Source organism: Mastacembelus armatus, chromosome 12 (genome assembly GCF_900324485.2).
Source record: "Mastacembelus armatus chromosome 12, fMasArm1.2, whole genome shotgun sequence".
Classification (NCBI taxonomy): domain Eukaryota; kingdom Metazoa; phylum Chordata; class Actinopteri; order Synbranchiformes; family Mastacembelidae; genus Mastacembelus; species Mastacembelus armatus.
This window is the reverse complement of record NC_046644.1, coordinates 19455526-19477650: the sequence shown is the minus strand read 5'-3', so window position 1 is coordinate 19477650 and position 22125 is coordinate 19455526. Positions and strand designations below refer to the sequence as shown.

Below are 22125 nucleotides of genomic sequence, written 5' to 3'. Positions count from 1 at the left end.
TGAACTTCAGTAAACATTTGACTTGATGTGTCTTTCTCTCTGACCAGAGACCCAGTGTGGATGAGAAGCTGCCATATCCCTGTTAAAGGACTAGTCCACAAGTGACCTTTGAAACTTAACACAGATGCCCCCCCCCCCCCATCAAGGCCAAGGGAGCAGCCTTAACAGATCAAGTAAAAAATGACAAACATCACACACACCTGTCTGTTCAGTTGAGACATAACATTAGTAACATCAGCCTTAGCAGTTCTGGACATGGCACTAACCAGTGTTCAGTTTTTTAGCCAAACTTGCAGATTTCCCCTGCAAAAGCTGAGCACTCACACACTCCTTCCTCTCTTTTTAGTAATGAAGTCACATTATGTCAGTGGGTGTCATGGCTGAGCCATAGAACAAGAGATGTCCACATTTTTACAAATATGTATCAGAGGTTGTAGGAAAATGTCCTAGTTTAGCATCATGGGTAACGTTACAGCGTGAAGTTAGAGCAGGGTGACCAAAGAAGGTGAATGTGCTCCAAACACCAGCTCTATTTGTTCATCTTCTCTGACGACAGCAGCCAATCTCACACTAACACAGTTAATGAAGTTTTCACTAAGACACCTGTCCATAACCTGACCTAACGTTAGCGCTTAAGTTAACCTTAACACGTTACTCCACCTGTGGAGGAAAGACTCTTAAAGAACACGACTCATGGTCCTGGGAACTAGAACAAATCCGCACAAAAACCACTTAACTCATTCAACATCAACATCTGAATTTACATTGAAATGAAAATCAGATTAAAGTAAATCAAACTGGCTCCATTTCTGTCTCACTGAAATAACAAATATATTTCAAAGCAAAATAATTTTCTCCAGAACATCCCTTTGCTCTGTTTATGTTTCTTTGCAGCTAACAGCCAAACCCTGGCTATGCTAGTTAGCTGTGATTAGCATATACCATTAGCCTGATATATGATACAGTCTATAGTGTTCGCTAGCTAACGACGTTAGCCTTAGCATAACATTAGCTGGGCCATTTTTAGCTGATCACATTCAGTCAGCAAAGTCAACAATAACCACACACACTATCAACACTATTACACTACTACAAAAACAGAAAAGAAATAAGAAATCAGTTAAATAGATTAAATTATCTTGGCTAACGTTAGCTAACCTAACATTAGCTAGCTAGGCTACATGGATCTGGAGCCAATGATTTGAAAATAGACGCCCTGTTTAAATTACCTGCTTTTTTTTTACAAACCTTTACATGGAAATGCATAAATACAAGTGCTTCAAAACTTCACTTAAGTACAACACTTAAATAAATGCACAGTTACACTACAAACCAAAACAGACTATATTTCATATATTTTTCAAGTTATTGAATAACAGTTTATACAGAAAGCTAATCAGACCTTTGCAAGTTGGAAAAGAAATGTGAAAATTCGTAATTACTAATAAAACAGACAGTTATAACAACCATGAGCCGATTTTAATTTCTGTTATTGATCATATGAACAACATCGACTAATAAAGGTCTGAAATTTTTAAATCACATTTTATACAAGACTGATAAAAATGAAGCTCACTGCTGTTTAACACTATAACACACATTTATTTACACTTTACCTGTGTCTGATTGATTAGTTATTTTTCCAGATAAATAATCACTGTCACATATTCCACGTCTGAAATGACATATTTCCCCCTGAACATTTAGAAAAAACTACATTCCACCTGTGCTTTGTGATTCAAGGATGTGTCTTTATGTATATGTACAATATTTAACTCAATATGGTTGATCAATAAAAAATAAATATCATAATTGGTGAAGACCAGAGTGAATTCCAGTCTACAGCTTACTGGTCCAGTAATCCCAGTCCTGATTGAGACAGTGTTCAACAAACTTAGTTGAGGAAACCAGTTAGAACCAATTTACATAACATTTATCAAACCAATCATTGATTAAAAAAAAAAAAGTCCTTAAAATGAGACAAACAGTCCCAGTCTGATTTTTAAACTGGAAAAATCCCCAAAAAACAAATTACTGTTATTGATTATTGTTTAATTATCACCAACAAAATATGAAGAAACAGGCTGATGAAGACAGAAACAAAGAGCTGATTCCTTCACCTATTGATAACCTCCTCACAGCGTCACAGATGTGTCTCCACTGCCAGAGGAAAGGGGAGGAGAGAACACGACCATTATCTACCCGACAACGACTTAAAGGCTTTGACTGCAACACCCAGGGGTGCTGTCAGCATTCCTGTGCTCTTCTGTGAGACGTCTGCTGGCTCACTTGTCTTTGTGCTCGACTCATCTTTACTGGAGCTGGAACGGCCCCACAGACGTCTAAACCAAACTTTACCTGTACAGCACCTTTGATACAACTTAGTATAATTCAAAGTTCTTCACAGATGATTGACAAGTTGAAAATACGTCTGTCAAAATGTAAATAGTAAAATATTTTGACCCCTGACCTCAAACTAGTTTCTCTGCACATGCTCAAAAATTATTTCCCAAATTAAAGCTGTTCCTGTTTTTCTGACTCCACTCATAACTCTGGTCTCTGCTGAAAGTAACTCTCCATTTCACAACCACAAAGTCAGAGCGCCACCTACAGACTCAAACATCAACAGAACAAGAAATCAGAAGATGAACTTTGTGTTTATTTGAGTTTACAAAACTCAGCAGTGTCTCCATAGTTGTAATAGTAATAGTCATGGTTGTAGTCATAGTCATAGTCGTAAAACCAAAGTCCAGCATAGAGAGGCTGAGTGAATGTGGTCTGGACTCTGTGGAGGAGAGTCATGGTTTCAGAGACACTGTAGAAGGACAGAATACCTGCTCTGTGATCCAGGTACACTCCTACTCTGGAGGACTGAGGACCTGACACTGGAGTGGTGATACTGTTGTGCCTAAAATAATAACTGTTTTGTTGACAAAATAATGCCCAAGATTTGTCATTGAATCCAAACAAACATTCATCTGAATATCCTGCTCTGCTGATATTCTTGTATGTGACTGCTACAGAAACTCCTGACCCGCTCCACTCCACCTCCCAGTAACAACGTCCAGTCAGACTCTCTCTGCTCAGGACCTGACGCCAATAAGTGAAACTGTCTGGGTGACTAGAATAAGATTGTTGTCTCCTTACTGTTGCTTTTCTGTTCCCCTCAGATAATAGCAGCTGTGTGTTTGCTGTGTTTGGATCCAGTGTGATTTCCTGTGAATATTGTAAGAATCCAGCTCTGGTCTTGGGCTCTGGTTGTGGCAGTAAAACATCCACTTCAGTCAGAGCCAGTGAGATGTTTGTCCATTTCTCCCTCAGAATGTCCTGTAGTTTATCTCTGAGCTCTGACACAGCTGCTGTCACGTCCTCAAAGTATCTCAGAGGACGGATATTGATGCTGGATGAGTCTGTAGGTTCACTGAGAGCTGACACTGAGGGGTAGTTGTGTAGAAACTGGGTGTGATCCTGTGTGTGTGAGAGCTGCTTCAGATCAGCGTCTTTCCTCTTCAGCTCAGTGATCTCCTGCTCCAGCTTCTCCTGAAGCTCTTTGACTCGACTCACTTCAGTTTCCTGCTGGGATCTGATCTGCTGCTGCACATCAGAGCATCTTTTCTCCAGGAGACGGATCAGCTCAATGAAGATCTTCTCACTGTCCTCCACTGCTTTATCAGCAGAGCCATTGATGGTCTCCAGCTCCTGCTGAAGCACCTTCACATCTTTCGCTCTGTCCTGGATTCCCTGCTGGATTTTCTGTCGACTCCCCTCGAGCTCTCTCTGCCTCTTAATCCTTTCTGCTGCAGCTGAGACTGTGTCGTGGCCTTTATGTTCCTCCACAGAGCAGAGATAACAGATACTCTGCTGATCAGTGCGGCAGAACATCTTCATCACCTGATCATGACGAGAGCAGATGTTCTCCTGGAGCTTCTTGGACGGCTCCACCAGCTTGTGTTTTCTAAATGTAGGAGATTCATAATGAGGCTGGAGGTGTTTCTCACAGTAAGAGGCCAGACACACCAGACAGGACTTGAGGGCTTTCAGTTTTCTCCCAGTGCAGACATCACAGGCCACATCTTCTGGTCCAGCATAGCAGTGATCAGCAGGAGCAGCTTGGAGTCCAGTCTTCTTCAGCTCCTCCACTAAAGCTGCTAACATGGTGTTTTTCCCCAGGACAGGCCTCGGTGTGAAGGTCTGCCTGCACTGAGGGCAGCTGTACATGTGTTGCTGGTCTTCCACATCCCAGTGGGTTTTAATACAGGTCATGCAGTAGCTGTGTCCACAGGGAACAGTCACCGGATCCTTCAGTAGATCCAGACAGATCGAACAACAGAAGGTTTCCTGGTCCAGGTGAGCTTCTTTCTGCGCCATTTCACCTCTCAGTCTCAGTAAATGTTTAACTTTCAATTTCTAAGGAAGTGAAACTAGTTTGAGCTCTGATCTAAACAACATGTGTCTGTGCAGTGAATGGGGCCTGTCAGCTCCTGCACTTCCCCCATGTTGATAACACCCATCTCCAAACTGTAGATCTGAAGGGGAGGGAACAAGGAAATAACTGACCAGAGTGGAGCTGCTGTGTGTGAGAGAGGAGGGAGGATTATCAGGCTGTGACTCAGTCCAGGTACAGGAGCTTCTAATTTGTGTCTCATCCGTCACCATATTGCCTGAGGCAGTGTGGTTATTGTGTCTAGTTCAAATAGTAAACACCACAATTTTGTGCAGCTTTTTGTCTGCATCACTGAAGGCCAGGTGGGACTGTTTCCCATCATGCTGCTGAACTGCTGCTGAAAAAGACAAGATTATAAAGAAACGTTGAAGGAATAAGCTGTAGTTTCAGATATTCCCATTAGACACTGGACTTTTATTGATTATATCTTCCAACCCTTGGCAAAATTAAACAAATGAGAATATTTCCTAAAATGTCAAAGTATTTAACATTACAGTCAACAAAAACAACAATAATATTTCAATAAATTGTACATGTCTCATCAAAATTGGTATTTACTGACCACTTCACATTAAGAGATCCCTCTTGCCTGTCCCTGTATGTTTTAGGATGTAAACCTTGGACAAACTCCTCAGCATCTTATAAATGCATTGCATAGTCCCTCTACTCCAAACCTAATAAACATAGTTTACACGGCAGCAAAATCACCAAACATGCAGAGATGCATAGCTGAAGGTTTGTCTTGTTGCCCTCGCCAGCCCAATGGAAGCAGCAAGTCAGTTTGTGAGAGTTGAAGACAGCATCTTTCAAATCACTGAGTCAGATTGTACTGATTTTCCACAAGGTGGCAGTATTGGACAGGTAAATAATGGACAGGCCTTTGCCAGGACGATTCAGCAAAGACTGGGGTCCTTTAAACCTGCCCAGATATGGTCAAGTTAGTTTTTCCACTCTGGACTCTCAGGGAATGAATATTGTATGTGTGAATGAGCAGCTATACCACACATACACATCTACATACATGTGTTCTGTCATATGTTCCTACAGTTTGTACAAGAGTGAACTTCAGTAAACATTTGACTTGATGTGTCTTTCTCTCTGACCAGAGACCCAGTGTGGATGAGAAGCTGCCATATCCCTGTTAAAGGACTAGTCCACAAGTGACCTTTGACACTTAACCCAGATGCCCCCCCCCACCCATCAAGGCCAAGGGAGCAGCCTTAACAGATTAAATAGAAAATGACAAACATCACACACACCTGTCTGTTCAGTTGAGACATAACATTACTAACATCAGCCTTAGTAGCTCTGGACATGGCACTAACCAGTGTTCAGTTTTTTAGCCAAACTTGCAGATTTCCCCTGCAAAAGCTGAGCACTCACACACTCCTTCCTCTCTTTTTAGTAATGAAGTCACATTATGTCAGTGGGTGTCATGGCTGAGCCATAGAACAAGAGCTGTCCACATTTTTACAAATATGTATCAGAGGTTGTAGGAAATTGTCCTAGTTTAGCATCATGGGTAACGTTACAGCGTGAAGTTAGAGCAGGGTGACCAAAGAAGGTGAATGTGCTCCAAACACCAGCTCTATTTGTTCATCTTCTCTGACGACAGCAGCCAATCTCACACTAACACAGTTAATGAAGTTTTCACTAAGACACCTGTCCATAACCTGACCTAACGTTAGCGCTTAAGTTAACCTTAACACGTTACTCCACCTGTGGAGGAAAGACTCTTAAAGAACACGACTCATGGTCCTGGGAACTAGAACAAATCCGCACAAAAACCACTTAACTCATTCAACATCAACATCTGAATTTATATTGAAATGAAAATCAGATTAAAGTAAATCAAACTGGCTCCATTTCTGTCTCACTGAAATAACAAATATATTTCAAAGCAAAATAATTTTCTCCAGAACATCCCTTTACTCTGTTTATGTTTCTTTGCAGCTAACAGCTAAACCCTGGCTATGCTAGTTAGCTGTGATTAGCATATACCATTAGCCTGATATATGATACAGTCTATAGTGTTCGCTAGCTAACGACGTTAGCCTTAGCATAACATTAGCTGGGCCATTTTTAGCTGATCACATTCAGTCAGCAAAGTCAACAATAACCACACACACTATCAACACTATTACACTACTACAAAAACAGAAAAGAAATAAGAAATCAGTTAAATAGATTAAATTATCTTGGCTAACGTTAGCTAACCTAACATTAGCTAGCTAGGTTACATGGATCTGGAGCCAATGATTTGAAAATAGACGCCCTGTTTAAATTACCTGCTTTTTTTTACAAACCTTTACATGGAAATGCTTAAATACAAGTGCCTCAAAACTTCACTTAAGTACAACACTTAAATAAATGCACAGTTACACTACAAACCAAAACAGACTATATTTCATATATTTTTCAAGTTATTGAATAACAGTTTATACAGAAAGCTAATCAGACCTTTGCAAGTTGGAAAAGAAATGTGAAAATTCGTAATTACTAATAAAACAGACAGTTATAACAACCATGAGCCGATTTTATTTTCTGTTATTGATCATATGAACAACATCGACTAATAAAGGTCTGAAATTTTTAAATCACATTTTGTACAAGACTGATAAAAATGAAGCTCACTGCTGTTTAACACTATAACACACATTTATTTACACTTTACCTGTGTCTGATTGATTAGTTATTTTTCCAGATAAATAATCACTGTCACATATTCCACGTCTGAAATGACATATTTCCCCCTGAACATTTAGAAAAAACTACATTCCACCTGTGCTTTGTGATTCAAGGATGTGTCTTTATGTATATGTACAATATTTAACTCAATATGGTTGATCAATAAAAAATAAATATCATAATTGGTGAAGACCAGAGTGAATTCCAGTCTACAGCTTACTGGTCCAGTAATCCCAGTCCTGATTGAGACAGTGTTCAACAAACTTAGTTGAGGAAACCAGTTAGAACCAATTTATGACATTTATCAAACCAATCATTGATTAAAAAAAAGTCCTTAAAATGAGACAAACAGTCCCAGTCTGATTTTCAAACTGGAAGAATCCCCAAAAAACAAATCACTGAAGACAAGAACAATATAATCGATTACTGTTATTGATTATTGTTTAATTATCACCAACAAAATATGAAGAAACAGGTTGATGAAGAAAGAAACAAAGAGCTGATTCCTTCATCTATTGATAACCTCCTCACAGCGTCACAGATGTGTCTCCACTGCCAGAGGAAAGGGGAGGAGAGAACACGACCATTATCTACCCGACAACGACTTAAAGGCTTTGACTGCAACACCCAGGGGTGCTGTCAGCATTCCTGTGCTCTTCTGTGAGACGTCTGCTGGCTCACTTGTCTTTGTGCTCGACTCATCTTTACTGGAGCTGGAACGGCCCCACAGACGTCTAAACCAAACTTTACCTGTACAGCACCTTTGATACAACTTAGTATAATTCAAAGTTCTTCACAGATGATTGACAAGTTGAAAATACGTCTATCAAAATGTAAATAGTAAAATATTTTAACCCCTGACCTCAAACTAGTTTCTCTGCACATGCTCAAAAATTATTTCCCAAATTAAAGCTGTTCTTGTTTTTCTGACTCCACTCATAACTCTGGTCTCTGCTGAAAGTAAATCTCCATTTCACAACCAAGTCAGAGCGCCACCTACAGACTCAAACACCAACAGAACAAGAAATTAGAAGATGAACTTTGTGTTTATTTGAGTTTACAAAACTCAGCAGTGTCTCCATAGTTGTAATAGTCATAGTCATAGTCGTAAAACCAAAGTCCAGCATAGAGAGGCTGAGTGAATGTGGTCTGGACTCTGTGGAGGAGAGTCATGGTTTCAGAGACACTGTAGAAGGACAGAATACCTACTCTGTGATCCAGGTACACTCCTACTCTGGAGGACTGAGGACCTGACACTGGAGTTTTGATGTTGTTGTACCTAAAATCATATCTGTTTTGTCGACAAAATAATGCCCAAGATTTGTCATTGAATCCAAATACACATTTATTCCACTCCCCTGCTCTGCTGATATTCTTGTATGTGACTGCTACAGAAACTCCTGTCCCGCTCCACTCCACCTCCCAGTAACAACGTCCAGTCAGAATCTCTCTGCTCAGGACCTGACGGTAATCAGTGAATCTGTCTGGGTGACTGGAATAAGACTGATGTTTTCTCCTTAATGTTGCTTTTCTGTTCCCTTCAGATAATAACAGATATGTGTTTGCTGTGTTTGGATCCAGTGTGATTTCCTGTGAATATTGTAAGAATCCAGCTCTGGTCTTGGGCTCTGGTTGTGGCAGTAAAACATCCACTTCAGTCAGAGCCAGTGAGATGTTTGTCCATTTCTCCCTCAGAATGTACTGTAGTTTATCTCTGAGCTCTGCCACAGCTGCTGTCACGTCCTCAAAGTATCTCAGAGGACGGATATTGATGCTGGATGAGTCTGTAGGTTCACTGAGAGCTGACACTGAGGGGTAGTTGTGTAGAAACTGGATGTGATCCTGTGTGTGTGAGAGCTGCTTCAGATCAGCGTCTTTCCTCTTCAGCTCAGTGATCTCCTGCTCCAGCTTCTCCTGAAGCTCTTTGACTCGACTCACTTCAGTTTCCTGCTGGGATCTGATCTGCTGCTTCACATCAGAGCGTCTTTTCTCCAGGAGACGGATCAGCTCAGTGAAGATCTTCTCACTGTCCTTCACTGCTTTATAAGCAGAGCCATTGATGATCTCCAGCTGCTGCTGAAGCACCTTCACATCTTTCTCTCTGTCCTGGATTCTCTGCTGGATTTTCTGTCGACTCCCCTCAAGCTCTCTCTGCCTCTCAGTCCTTTCTGCTGCAGCTGAGACTGTGTCGTGGCCTTTATGTTCATCCACAGAGCAGAGAGAACAGATACTCTGCTGATCAGTGCGGCAGAATATCTTCATCACCTCATCATGACTAGAGCAGATGTTCTCCTGGAGCTTCTTGGACGGCTCCACCAGCTTGTGTTTTCTAAATGTAGGAGATTCATAATGAGGCTGGAGGTGTTTCTCACAGTAAGAGGCCAGACACACCAGACAGGACTTGAGGGCTTTCAGTTTTCTCCCAGTACAGAAATCACAGGCCACATCTTCTGGTCCAGCATAGCAGTGATCAGCAGGAGCAGCTTGGAGTCCAGTCTTCTTCAGCTCCTCCACTAAAGCTGCTAACATGGTACTTTTCACCAGGACAGGCCTCGGTGTGAAGGTCTGCCTGCACTGAGGGCAGCTGTAGATGTGTTTCTGGTCTTCCACATCCCACTGGGTTTTAATACAGGTCATGCAGTAGCTGTGTCCACAAGGAATAGTAACCGGATCCTTCAGTAGATCCAGACAGATCGAACAAGAGAAGGTTTCCTGGTCTAGCTGAGCTTCTTTCTGCGCCATTTCTCCTCTCAATGTCAGTGACTGTGTGACTTTCACTTTCTAAGGAAGTGAAACTAGTTTGAGCTCTGATCTAAACAACATGTGTCTGTGCAGTGAATGAGGCCTGTCAGCTCCTGCACTTCCCCCATGTTGGTAACACCCATCTCCAAACTGTAGATCTGAAGGGAGGGAACAAGGAAATAACTGACCAGAGTGGAGCTGCTGTGTGTGAGAGAGGAGGGAGGATTATCAGGCTGTGACTCAGTCCAGGAAGAGCAGTGGCCTGTTGACAAACTGTGTGATCACAGATAGAAACTCTTAGATGTCACACTGGGGCCATATTGTCTGAGGCAGCCATTTTTGTCTGCGTCCCTGAGGACCAGGTGGGACAGTTTCTCATCATGATGCTGAGCTGCAGCTGAAAGAAACAAGATTATAAAGAAAAGTTTAAGATACAAGACAAAACTGTCTCCTGGCTGTAGTTTCAGATTTTAACATTAGACCATAGACTGTTATTGATCTTCTGCCAAGGTGCAATTTTTAGCTGATCACATTCAGTCAGCAAAGTCAACAATAACTACACACACTATCAACACTATTACACTACTACAAAAACAGAAAAGAAATAAGAATCAGTTAAATAGATTAAATTATGTTTGATAACGTTAGTAAACATTAGCTTAGCTAGGCTACATGGATCTGGAGCGCGACAATGATCTGACAATGGACGCCCTGTTCAATTAAAAGGTTTAATTTTATTTCTGACAAAAACACCCTCAATGAAATAATAAACAGATAAATATGATGAAATAAAAAGACAATATTGTGACAATACATGACACAAGCACAATGTTTATTCGATGTAATTTTTTAACCTTTAAACTGTGACTGCCATAAAAACATTGATTCAAAGTGTCTTTTTTCAGTTTTAAACATAAAACAACCTTTGTGATCAAAACTCGATGCTGAATTAACTTTTTCTATCTGGGAAGTTGATCAATCTCTGCGCTAACATAAAGTCAGTGTTGATGCTAAGTTTAACTATCAGGTGAATTAAAATGTTTTCTATGTTTTTATAAAGGCAGGTGTCATCAGTAACATGTAAATGATCAATCAGCTGCTCTGTAATCAATTGCTGTTAATCGACAGCCAATTTCCAAAGTAACCTACTATATTCCTGTAATACAGTTTTGTACTGGTCCATTTGAAGAATTAACACTGAGCCTTAATGTTAGAAATCACAGTCCAGTATTTTATGGACACTGGCTGTTGCACATAGAAGTTTGGAGTTTGGTGATAAATTGGCATTTTCGTTTCATCCTAAAATTACAGTTCTGTCAAAATTCGTCAAACATTTAATTTTGCATTAGAAAAAAGTCCAAATCAGTTTTCCAACAGGAAATCCTCTGAGGGGATTTGTAAAAGCGGTTTGGAAAGCAGTTTTCCAGGAGGACTCACTTTGGAGAACAGGAAGTCCTGATTCATCTGCATCGATCTGGATCAATAATCAGACGATGCTCAAATGGATGTCTGGCTAATCTTAACGTTGAAATGGTAACTACTCGTCACTGAGGCTGAGATTTGAGGAACGTTACCTCAGATATTTATCTTATTTTATATCTACGTCTGTTTTATGAGACACTTTTGACAAATCTGGATTATTCGTGAATCTTCTCGAACATTCAAGATTGCTAACGTTAGCGTTAGCGGCTATTGCTAGGTAGCTAGCTGCTAGCCTTTTGCGCCCTTTTTCGTACCGTTAGCACCAAATACTGCGACAATAACGCAAAGTTAGCGTTAGCTCGACAAACTTGAATGGTGGGATTATTTAGCAGGTAGAAGGAGGTTTAACATTAGTTATTCTGTAAATTACATAAAGTGACATTTGATATAGAAAAGCAGCCTTTGTTGACATATTTTAACATCAGTACATAAAATGTTGGATTAAGTGTCGACACTTATTTGAAATGATGTTCAGATGTAATAGTCTGGTAACTGTGTGAGCTAATGTTAAGATATTTCAATATTTCTCACATTGGCAGCAGAAAAGTTTCACTGTCAGGTCTGTGGTTGTAATTGTGGCTCTATAGTGGCCTATGTGAGGCACCTGGGGACCCATAAATTAACACCTAATTTGACTTTTAGCTGTGTTTAGCCAGACTGCAGTTGGACTTCTTAAAAACTTTCAACTTTTAAGTGTCACACTTACAGAAATAAGGACAAATGTGTGGCTAGGCCTCGTTAAACTGTGTGGTGAAGTTGAACTAACATGTCACTTCTGCAGAGGAAGATGTGAGAACTTTTAAGTCCTTTTTATCTCATTTAAAACACATCAGAGAGGGGAAAACATTGGCTTTTCAATCCACTGATTAGAAATCTCCCTGCCAGCTTGTCAGTTCTTTGGCAAAAATAAGTAGCAGAACATAGAGTTGGGTAACACAAATAATTCAAGTCACAGCACAACAGAAAACAGGAAACATTCTCACAATAACACACATTTTATTCAGTCTCTGATGTCAGACTTTTCTGATTTCAGGCATGTCATTGGTATCAACCCAGAGAGAGGAACAAAGGCCATGTGGGGCAAAGGGTTTTTCTAAGAAGACGGGTACAATCATCCAGAAGTCTGCCACAGTCAATACACACTACTGAAGAAATGCATTGTCTTTGAGTGGGACTTCATAAAGGTCAGTAAGTCTTGTCTCTCTCTCACTCCATGTGTCGTTTTGACAAATTGACTTTGTCATATTAAGCCACAAGAGATTTTTAGACATTATCATCTTAATAAGTTCAGGTTAAGCTTTGTTATTCCTGATTATATAGTTATTTTGATCATTCATTTTGAATAAACTGCAGTAAATGTAGACATTTTAGATTTTTCTCTGCTGCTTTTTGAGAGAAAATAAATGTACATCAAATGATTCTTTATACGTTAAACACTTTTTCATCTGTATTAGTTGCATTTTCATATTCAAGTTAATGGACGACTTTACATGCAGCTGGTAGGCTCATCTATAACAATATTTTGTATGTAAAACCTTAACCTGCATTTAACTCTAAGTACATGTGCTTGACTATAAGTATAAAGTAGCATAACAAGGGAATACTTAAGTAAAGTACTAGTACTGCAAAACTGAACTGAAGAACAATATTTACCACCAAATGTACTCAGTTATGCTGCAAAGCAACAAACTACAAACTACATTTATACATTTTCAAAAAATGTTTAATAACAGTTTTTACAGTAAGATATTCAGACCTTCACAAGCTGGAAAAGAAATGTGAACATTCATAAATGGTAATACAACACAACTGTAACAACAGTCACTGTTAAATATTCCATGTCTGAAATGACATACCGTATTTTCCAGGTTATAAATTCCACCTGAGTATAAGTTGCTTTTAGCAAAAACAGCTGTGTGCCTGGATGCTGAGACTCACTCCAATCTTAGTTTCAGATACAGACTTTATTACCTGCACTTTGAACTCTGCAGTATAGCTCTTTGTTTTGGACAGCATTTTCACTTGTGTTACAGTAGGAATTAGAGTTTAGTATGAGTACAAATGTTTTTACTTTTTCGGCGGTGCAATATTATCTTCAATAAAGTCAAGAGTGCCATCTAAAGATAGTGGTTACTCGACAAAATCATTATAAATATATACATATAAGTAATTTTGCTGTATAATTTGCAGGACAAACCAGAGGAGTAAAAAAAGTGTGACCTGTAGTCCAGAAAATATGGTATTGTCCCTGAACACTTAAAAAAAAACTACATACCACCTGTGTTTTTCTCTATGATTGATGGATGTACCTTTACTTATATCTACAGTATTTAATTCTATTTATAGATCATTTTTGAAGATGATGTTGTCCTATTGGCTCCATTAAGCCAGGATCTCCAGCATGCACTGGGGCGGTTTGCAACCAAGTGTGAAGCGGCAGGGATGAGAATCAGCACCTCCAAGTCTGAGGCCATGGTACTCAACCGGAAAAAGGTGGCTTGCCATCTCCAGGCCAGGGGAGAGATCCTGCCTCAGGTGGAGGAGTTTAAGTATCTCGGGGTCTTGTTCACGAGTGAGGGACGGACGGAACATGAGATTGACAGACGGATCGGGGCATCGGCAGCAGTAATGCGGTCGGTGTACCGATCCGTTGTGGTGAAGAAGCAGCTAAGCCAGAAGGCGAAGCTCTCGATTTACCGGTCAATCTACGTTCCTACTCTCACCTATGGTCATGAGCTCTGGGCATCACCGAAAGAATGAGGTCGCGGATACAAGCGGCTGAAATGAGCTTCCTCCACAGGGTGGACGGGCACTCCCTTAGAGATAGGGTGAGGAGCTCGGCCTAATTCCTGATTAGGCTACTGCCCCCGCGACCTGGCCCCAGATAAGCGGAAGAAGATGGATGGATGTATGGATGGATGATCAGTGAAAGAGAAATATCATAGTAGCTAAAGACCAGAGTGAATCCCAGTCTACTGCAAGTAATCCCAATCCTGATTTAGAAGTGCGTTCAACAAAATTAAGTGAGGAAACCCATCCATCCAATATCTATTCCTGCTCATTCCTAATTAGAGTCAAGGGGATCTGTTTGAGCCTGTACCAGCTCTGTTTGGGAGAAACGCAGGGGTCCACCCTGGACAGGTCACCAGTCCATCACAGAGTGAGGAAACCCGTTTGAATCAATTTACAAGAAATTTTTCAAACCAATCATTAATAAAAATGTCCTTAAAATGAGACAAGCTGTGTTTCACGCTCATAAATAATTTATACTTATAGTCATGCACATGTGCTTGACTATAAGTATAAAATAGCTTAACATGGGAATATTTAAGTAAAGTACTAGTACTGCAAAACTGCACTAAAGAATGATACTTACCACCAAATGTACTCAGTTATGCTGCAAAGCAACAAACTACAAACTACATTTATACATTTTCAAAAAATGTTTAATAACAGTTTTTACAGTAAGATATTCAGACCTTCACAAGCTGGAAAAGAAATGTGAACATTCATAAATAAAACAACTGTAACAACAGTCACTGTTACATGTTTCATGTCTGAAATGGAATATAGACAGTGTTCAACAAAATGAAGTGAGAAAACCATCCATCCAGTATCTATACCCACTTATTTAGGGTCACAGGGATCTGGTGGAGCTTATCCAGCTCTCTTTGGATGAAAAGCAGATGTACACCCTGGACAGGTCACCAGTCCATTGCAAAGTGTGGAAATCCATTCAAAGTATTTCACATGACATTTTTCAAACCAATCATTGATAAAAAATATCCTTAAAATGAGACAAACCGTGTTATAGGTACAATTTTTCAAGCAAAAGTTCAAAACTAATTTCCCAAATACAAGCTGTTCTTGTTTTTCTGACTCCACTCATAACTCTGGTCTCTGCTGAAAGTAAATCTCCATTTTACAACCACAAAGTCAGAGCGCCACCTACAGACTCAAACACCAACGGAACAAGAAAACAGAAGATGAACTTTCTGTTTATTTGAGTTTACAAAACTCAGCAGTGTCTTCATAGCTGTAATGTAACCAAAGTCCAGCATAGAGAGGATGAGTGAATGTGGTCTGGACTCTGTGGAGGAGAGTCATGGTTTCAGAGACACTGTAGAAGGACAGAACACCTGCTCTGTGATCCAGATACACTCCTACTCTGGAGGACTGAGGACTTGACACTGGTGTTTTGATGTTGTTGTACCAAAATTCAGGACTGTTTTGTCGACAATCTAATGCCCAAGATTTGTCATTATTTCCAAACTGACATTCATTTGAGTTTCCTGCTCTGCTGATATTCTCGTATGTGACTGCTACAGAAACTCCTCTCCCGCTCCACTCCACCTCCCAGTAACAACGTCCAGTCAGACTCTCTCTGCTCAGGACCTGATACCAATAAGTGAATCTGTCTGGGTGACTGGAATAAGACTGTTGTTGACTTATTACTGTTGCTTTTCTGTTCCTCTCAGATAATAACAGACGTGTGTGTGCTGTGTTTGGATCCAGTGTGATTTCCTGTGAATATTGTAAGAATCCAGCTCTGGTCTTGGGCTCTGGTTGTGACAGTAAAACATCCACTTCAGTCAGATCCTGTGAGATGTTTGTCCATTTCTCCCTCAGAATGTCCTGTAGTTTATCTCTGAGCTCTGACACAGCTGCTGTCACGTCCTCAAAGTATCTCAGAGGACGGATATTGATGCTGGATGAGTCTGTAGGTTCACTGAGAGCTGACACTGAGGGGTAGTTGTGTAGAAACTGGATGTGATCCTGTGTGTGTGAGAGCTGCTTCAGATCAGCGTCTTTCCTCTTCAGCTCAGTGATCTCCTGCTCCAGCTTCTCCTGAAGCTCTTTGACTCGACTCACTTCAGTTTCCTGCTGGGATCTGATCTGCTGCTTCACATCAGAGCGTCTTTTGTCCAGGAGACGGATCAGCTCAGTGAAGATCTTCTCACTGTCCTCCACTGCTTTATCAGCAGAGCCATTGATGGTCTCCAGCTCCTGCTGAAGTACCTTCACATCTTTTTCTCCGTTCTGGATTCTCTGCTGGATTTTCTGTCGACTCCCCTCGAGCTCTCTCTGCCTCTCAGTCATTTCTGCTGCAGCTGAGACTGTGTCGTGGCCTTTATGTTCGTCCACAGAGCAGAGATAACAGATACTCTCCTGATCAGTGCGGCAGAACATCTTCATCACCTCATCATGACGAGAGCAGATGTTCTCCTGGAGCTTCTTGGACGGCTCCACCAGCTTGTGTTTTCTAAATGTAGGAGATTCATAATGAGGCTGGAGGTGTTTCTCACAGTAAGAGGCCAGACACACCAGACAGGACTTGAGGGCTTTCAGTTTTCTCCCAGTGCAGACATCACAGGCCACATCTTCAGGTCCAGCATAGCAGTGATCAGCAGGAGCAGCTTGGAGTCCAGTCTTCTTCAGCTCCTCCATTAAAGCTGCTAACACAGTGTTTTTCACCAGGACAGGCCTCGGTGTGAAGGTCTGCCTGCACTGAGGGCAGCTGTAGGTGTTCTCCTCATCCCACTGGGTTTTAATACAGGTCATGCAGAAGCTGTGTCCACAGGGAACAGTCACCGGATCCTTCAGTAGATCCAGACAGATCGAACAAGAGAAGGTTTCCTGGTCCAGCTGAACTCCTTTTTGCGCCATTTCACCTCTTAGTGTCAGTGACTGTGTGACTTTCACTTTCTAAGGAAGTGAAACTAGTTTGAGCTCTGATCTAAACAACATGTGTCTGTGCAGTGAATGGGGCCTGTCAGCTCCTGCACTTCCCCCATGTTGGTAACACCCATCTCCAAACTGTAGATCTGAAGGGAGGGAACAAGAAATAACTGAACAAGGTGGAGCTGCTGTGTGTGAGAGAGGAGGGAGGATTATCAGGCTGTGACTCAGTCCAGGAAGAGCAGTGGCCTGTTGAGAAACTGTGTGATCACAGATAGAAACTCTTAGATGTCCCAATGGGGCAGCCATTTTTGTCTGCGTCCCTGAGGACCAGGTGGGACAGTTTCCCATCATGATGCTGAGCTGCAGCTGAAAAAAACAAGATAATTAGCTTAGGTAGGCTACATAGATCTGTTTATTTAAAAGGTTTAAAGGTTAAAAGGTTAACATGTAAATGATCAATCAGCTGCTCTGTAATCAATTGCTGTTAATCGACAGCCAATTTCCAACAGTAACCTACTGTATTCCTGTAATACAGTTTTGTACTGGTCCATTTGAAGAATTAACACTGTGCCTTAATGTTAGAAATCACAGTCCAGTATTTTATGGACACTGGCTGTTGCACATAGAAGTTTGGAGTTTGGTGATAAATTGGCATTTTCGTTTCATCCTAAAATTACAGTTCTGTCAAAATTCGTCAAACATTTAATTTTGCATTAGAAAAAAGTCCAAATTAATTTTCCAACAGGAAATCCTCTGAGGGGATTTGTAAAAGCGGTTTAGAAAGCAGTTTTCCAGGAGGACTCACTTTGGAGAACAGGAAGTCCTGATTCATCTGCATCGATCTGGATCAATAAATTCGACGGTGATGAAAAACAATAGTGCTTTTCCCGCTGGTATCGTGACTCAGCAAAAATAACGCTGGGACTCAGACGATGCTCAAATGGATGTCTGGCTAATCTTAACGTTGAAACGGTAACTACTCGTCACTGAGGCTGAGATTTGAGGAACGTTACCTCAGATATTTATCTTATTTTATATTTACGTCTGTTTTATGAGACACTTTTGACAAATCTGGATTATTCGTGAATCTTCTCAAACATTCAAGATTGCTAACGTTAGCGTTAGCGGCTATTGCTAGGTAGCTAGCTGCTAGCCTTTTGCGCCCTTTTTCGTAACGTTAGCGCCAAATACTGCGACAATAACGCAAAGTTAGCGTTAGCTCGACAAACTTGAATGGTGGGATTATTTAGCAGGTAGAAGGAGGTTTAACATTAGTTATTCTGTAAATTACATAAAGTGACATTTGATATAGAAAAGCAGCCTTTGTTGACATATTTTAACATCAATACATAAAATGTTGGATTAAGTGTCGACACTTATTTGAAATGATGTTCAGATGTAATAGTCTGGTAACTGTGTGAGCTAATGTTAAGATATTTCAATATTTCTCACATTGGCAGCAGAAAAGTTTCACTGTCAGGTCTGTGGTTGTAATTGTGGCTCTATAGTGGCCTATGTAAGGCACCTGGGGACCCATAAATTAACACCTAATTTGACTTTTAGCTGTGTTTAGCCAGACTGCAGTTGGACTTCTTAAAAACTTTCAACTTTTAAGTGTCGCACTTACAAAAATAAGGACAAATGTGTGGCTAGGCCTCGTTAAACTGTGTGGTGAAGTTGAACTAACATGTCACTTCTGCAGAGGAAGATGTGAGATCTTTAAGTCCTTTTTATCTCATTTAAAACACATCAGAGAGGGGAAAACATTGGCTTTTCAATCCACTGATTAGAAATCTCCCTGCCAGCTTGTCAGTTCTTTGGCAAAAATAAGTAGCAGAACATAGAGTTGGGTAACACAAATAATTCAAGTCACAGCACAACAGAAAACATGAAACATTCTCACAATAACACACATTTTATTCAGTCTCTGATGTCAGACTTTTCTGATTTCAGGCATGTCATTGGTATCAACCCAGAGAGAGGAACAAAGGCCATGTGGGGCAAAGGGTTTTTCTAAGAAGACGGGTACAATCATCCAGAAGTCCGCCACAGTCAATACACACTACTGAAGAAATGCATTGTCTTTGAGTGGGACTTCATAAAGGTCAGTAAGTCTTGTCTCTCTCTCACTCCATGTGTCGTTTTGACAAATTGACTTTGTCATATTAAGCCACAAGAGATTTTTAGACATTATTATCTTAATAAGTTCTGGTTAAGCTTTGTTATTCCTGATTATATAGTTATTTTGATCATTCATTTTGAATAAACTGCAGTAAATATAGACATTTTAGATTTTTCTCTGCTGCTTTTTGAGAGAAAATAAATTTAAATCAAATGATTCTTTATACATTAAACACTTATTCCTCTGTATTAGTTGCATTTTCATCTTCAAGTTAATGGACGACTTTACATGCAGCTGGTAGGCTCATCTATAACAATATTTTGTATGTAAAACCTTAACCTGCATTTAACTCTAAGTACATGTGCTTGACTATAAGTATAAAGTAGCATAACAAGGGAATACTTAAGTACTAGTACTGCAAAACTGAACTGAAGAACAATATTTACCACCAAATGTACTCAGTTATGCTGCAAAGCAACAAACTACAAACTACAAACTACATTTATACATTTTCAAAAAATGTTTAATAACAGTTTTTACAATAAGATATTCAGACCTTCACAAGTTGGAAAAGAAATGTGAACATTCATCAATAAAACACAACTGTAACAACAGTCACTGTTAAATATTCCATGTCTGAAATGACATACCGTATTTTCCGGGTTATAAATCGCACCTGAGTATAAGTCGCTTTTAAGCAAAAACAGCCGTGTTGAACAGAAAAAAACACATATAAGTCGCTTCGGTGTATAAGCTGCATTTCTAATTATACTAATTATAGTTAAATTAGCCTATGAAGAATGTAGGCTAGGCATAACAACAAGCAGAAGTGCACTGCGATATTCATTCATCTGTGTCAAGTAACATTAAACAATTGCATCAACATTGGGGTGGGGGAGATGAAAAAGCGTCTCCACCTCATCTCTGGTTTGCCTGGATGCTGAGACTCACTCCAAACTTAGTTTCAGATACAGACTTTATTACCTGCACTTTGAACTCTGCAGTATAGCTCTTTGTTTTGGGCAGCATTTTCACTTGTGTTACAGTAGGAATTAGAGTTTAGTATGAACATAAATGTTTTTACTTTTTCGGCGGTACAATATTATCTTCAATAAAGTCAAGAGTGCCATCTAAAGATAGTGGTTACTCGACAAAATCATTATAAATATATACATATAAGCAATTTTGATGTATAATTTGCAGGACAAACCAGAGGAGTAAAAAAAGTGTGACCTGTAGTCCAGAAAATATGGTATTGTCCCTGAACACTTAAAAAAAACTACATACCACCTGTGTTTTTCTCTATGATTGATGGATGTACCTTTACTTATATCTATAGTATTTAATTCTATTTATAGATCATTTTTGAAGATGATGTTGTCCTATTGGCTCCATTAAGCCAGGATCTCCAGCGTGCACTGGGGCGGTTTGCAACCAAGTGTGAAGCGGCAGGGATGAGAATCAGCACCTCCAAGTCCGAGGCCATGGTACTCAACTGGAAAAAGGTGGCTTGCCATCTCCAGGCCAGGGGAGAGATCCTGCCTCAGGTGGAGGAATTTAAGTATCTTGGGGTCTTGTTCACGAGCGAGGGAAGGACGGAACATGAGATTGACAGACGGATCGGGGAATCGGCAGCAGTAATGCGGTCGGTGTACCGGTCCGTTGTGGTGAAGAAGCAGCTAAGCCGGAAGGCGAAGCTCTCCATTTACCGGTCAATCTACGTTCCTATTCTCACTGATGGTCATGAGCTCTGGGCATCACCGAAAGGTCAAGATCGCGGATACGAGCGGCTGAAATGAGCTTCCTCCGCAGGGTGGCCGGGCGCTCCCTTAGAGATAGGGTGAGGAGCTCGGCCACCCGGGAGGAGCTCGGAGTAGAGCTGCTGCTCCTCCACATCGAGAGGAGTTAGTTGAGGTGGCTCGAGCATCTGTTTTGGATGCCTCCTGGGCGCCTCCCTGGGGAGGTGTTCCAGGCATGTCCCACCGGGAGGAGGCCCCGGGGAAGACCCCGGACACGCTGGAGGGACTATGTCTCCCGGCTGGCCTGGGAACGCCTCGGGGTCCCCCCGGAAGAGCTGGAGGAAGTGTCCAGGGAGAAGGAAGTCTGGGTATCCCTGATTAGGCTACTGCCCCCGCGACCTGGCCCCAGATAAGCGGAAGAAGATGGATGGATGTATGGATGGATGATCAGTGAAAGAGAAATATCATAGTAGCTAAAGACCAGAGTGAATCCCAGTCTACTGCAAGTAATCCCAATTGTGATTTAGAAGTGCGTTCAACAAAATTAAGTGAGGAAACCCATCCATCCAATATCTATTCCTGCGCATTCCTAATTAGAGTCAAGGGGATCTGTTTGAGCCTGTACCAGCTCTGTTTGGGAGAAAGGCAGGGGTCCACCCTGGACAGGTCACCAGTCCATCACAGAGTGAGGAAACCCGTTTGAATCAATTTACAAGAAATGTTTAAAACCAATCATTAATAAAAATGTCCTTAAAATGAGACAAGCTGTGGTACACGCTCATAAATAATTTATACTTATAGTCATGCACATGTAGCATAACTATAAGTATAAAGTAGCTTAACATGGGAATATTTAGTAAAGTACTAGTACTGCAAAACTGCACTAAAGAATGATACTTACCACCAAATGTACTCAGTTATGCTGCAAAGCAACAAACTACATTTATGCATTTTCAGAAAATGTTTAATAACAGTTTTTACAGTAAGATATTCAGACCTTCACAAGTTGGAAAAGAAATGTGAACATTCATCAATAAAACACAAGTGTAACAACAGTCACTGTTACATGTTTCATGTCTGAAATGGAATATAGACAGTGTTCAACAAAATGAAGTGAGAAAACCATCCATCCAGTATCTATACCCACTTATTTAGGGTCACAGGGATCTGGTGGAGCTTATCCAGCTCTCTTTGGATGAAAAGCAGATGTACACCCTGGACAGGTC

General features: G+C 40.7%; 3 protein-coding genes across 3 annotated transcripts; all 3 read right to left on the bottom strand.

Moving 5' to 3' along the window:
* Window positions 1–1326: 1326 nt before the first annotated feature.
* LOC113124227 (tripartite motif-containing protein 16-like) lies at window positions 1327–4400 on the bottom strand. The gene has a single exon (XM_026296760.2). It carries the CDS (start codon window positions 4366–4368, stop codon window positions 2659–2661), a length of 1710 nt encoding a protein of 569 aa, XP_026152545.1. The 5' UTR covers window positions 4369–4400; the 3' UTR covers window positions 1327–2658.
* A 2681-nt stretch (window positions 4401–7081) lies between these two features.
* On the bottom strand, window positions 7082–9905 carry LOC113124225 (tripartite motif-containing protein 16-like). The gene has a single exon (XM_026296758.2). It carries the CDS (start codon window positions 9872–9874, stop codon window positions 8180–8182), a length of 1695 nt encoding a protein of 564 aa, XP_026152543.1. The 5' UTR covers window positions 9875–9905; the 3' UTR covers window positions 7082–8179.
* Window positions 9906–14942: 5037 nt separating this feature from the next.
* Window positions 14943–17124, bottom strand: LOC113124445 (tripartite motif-containing protein 16-like). Its single transcript, XM_026297304.2, has one exon. The coding sequence runs from the start codon at window positions 17021–17023 to the stop codon at window positions 15356–15358; it is 1668 nt and encodes a 555-aa protein (XP_026153089.1). The 5' UTR covers window positions 17024–17124; the 3' UTR covers window positions 14943–15355.
* Window positions 17125–22125: the final 5001 nt, after the last annotated feature.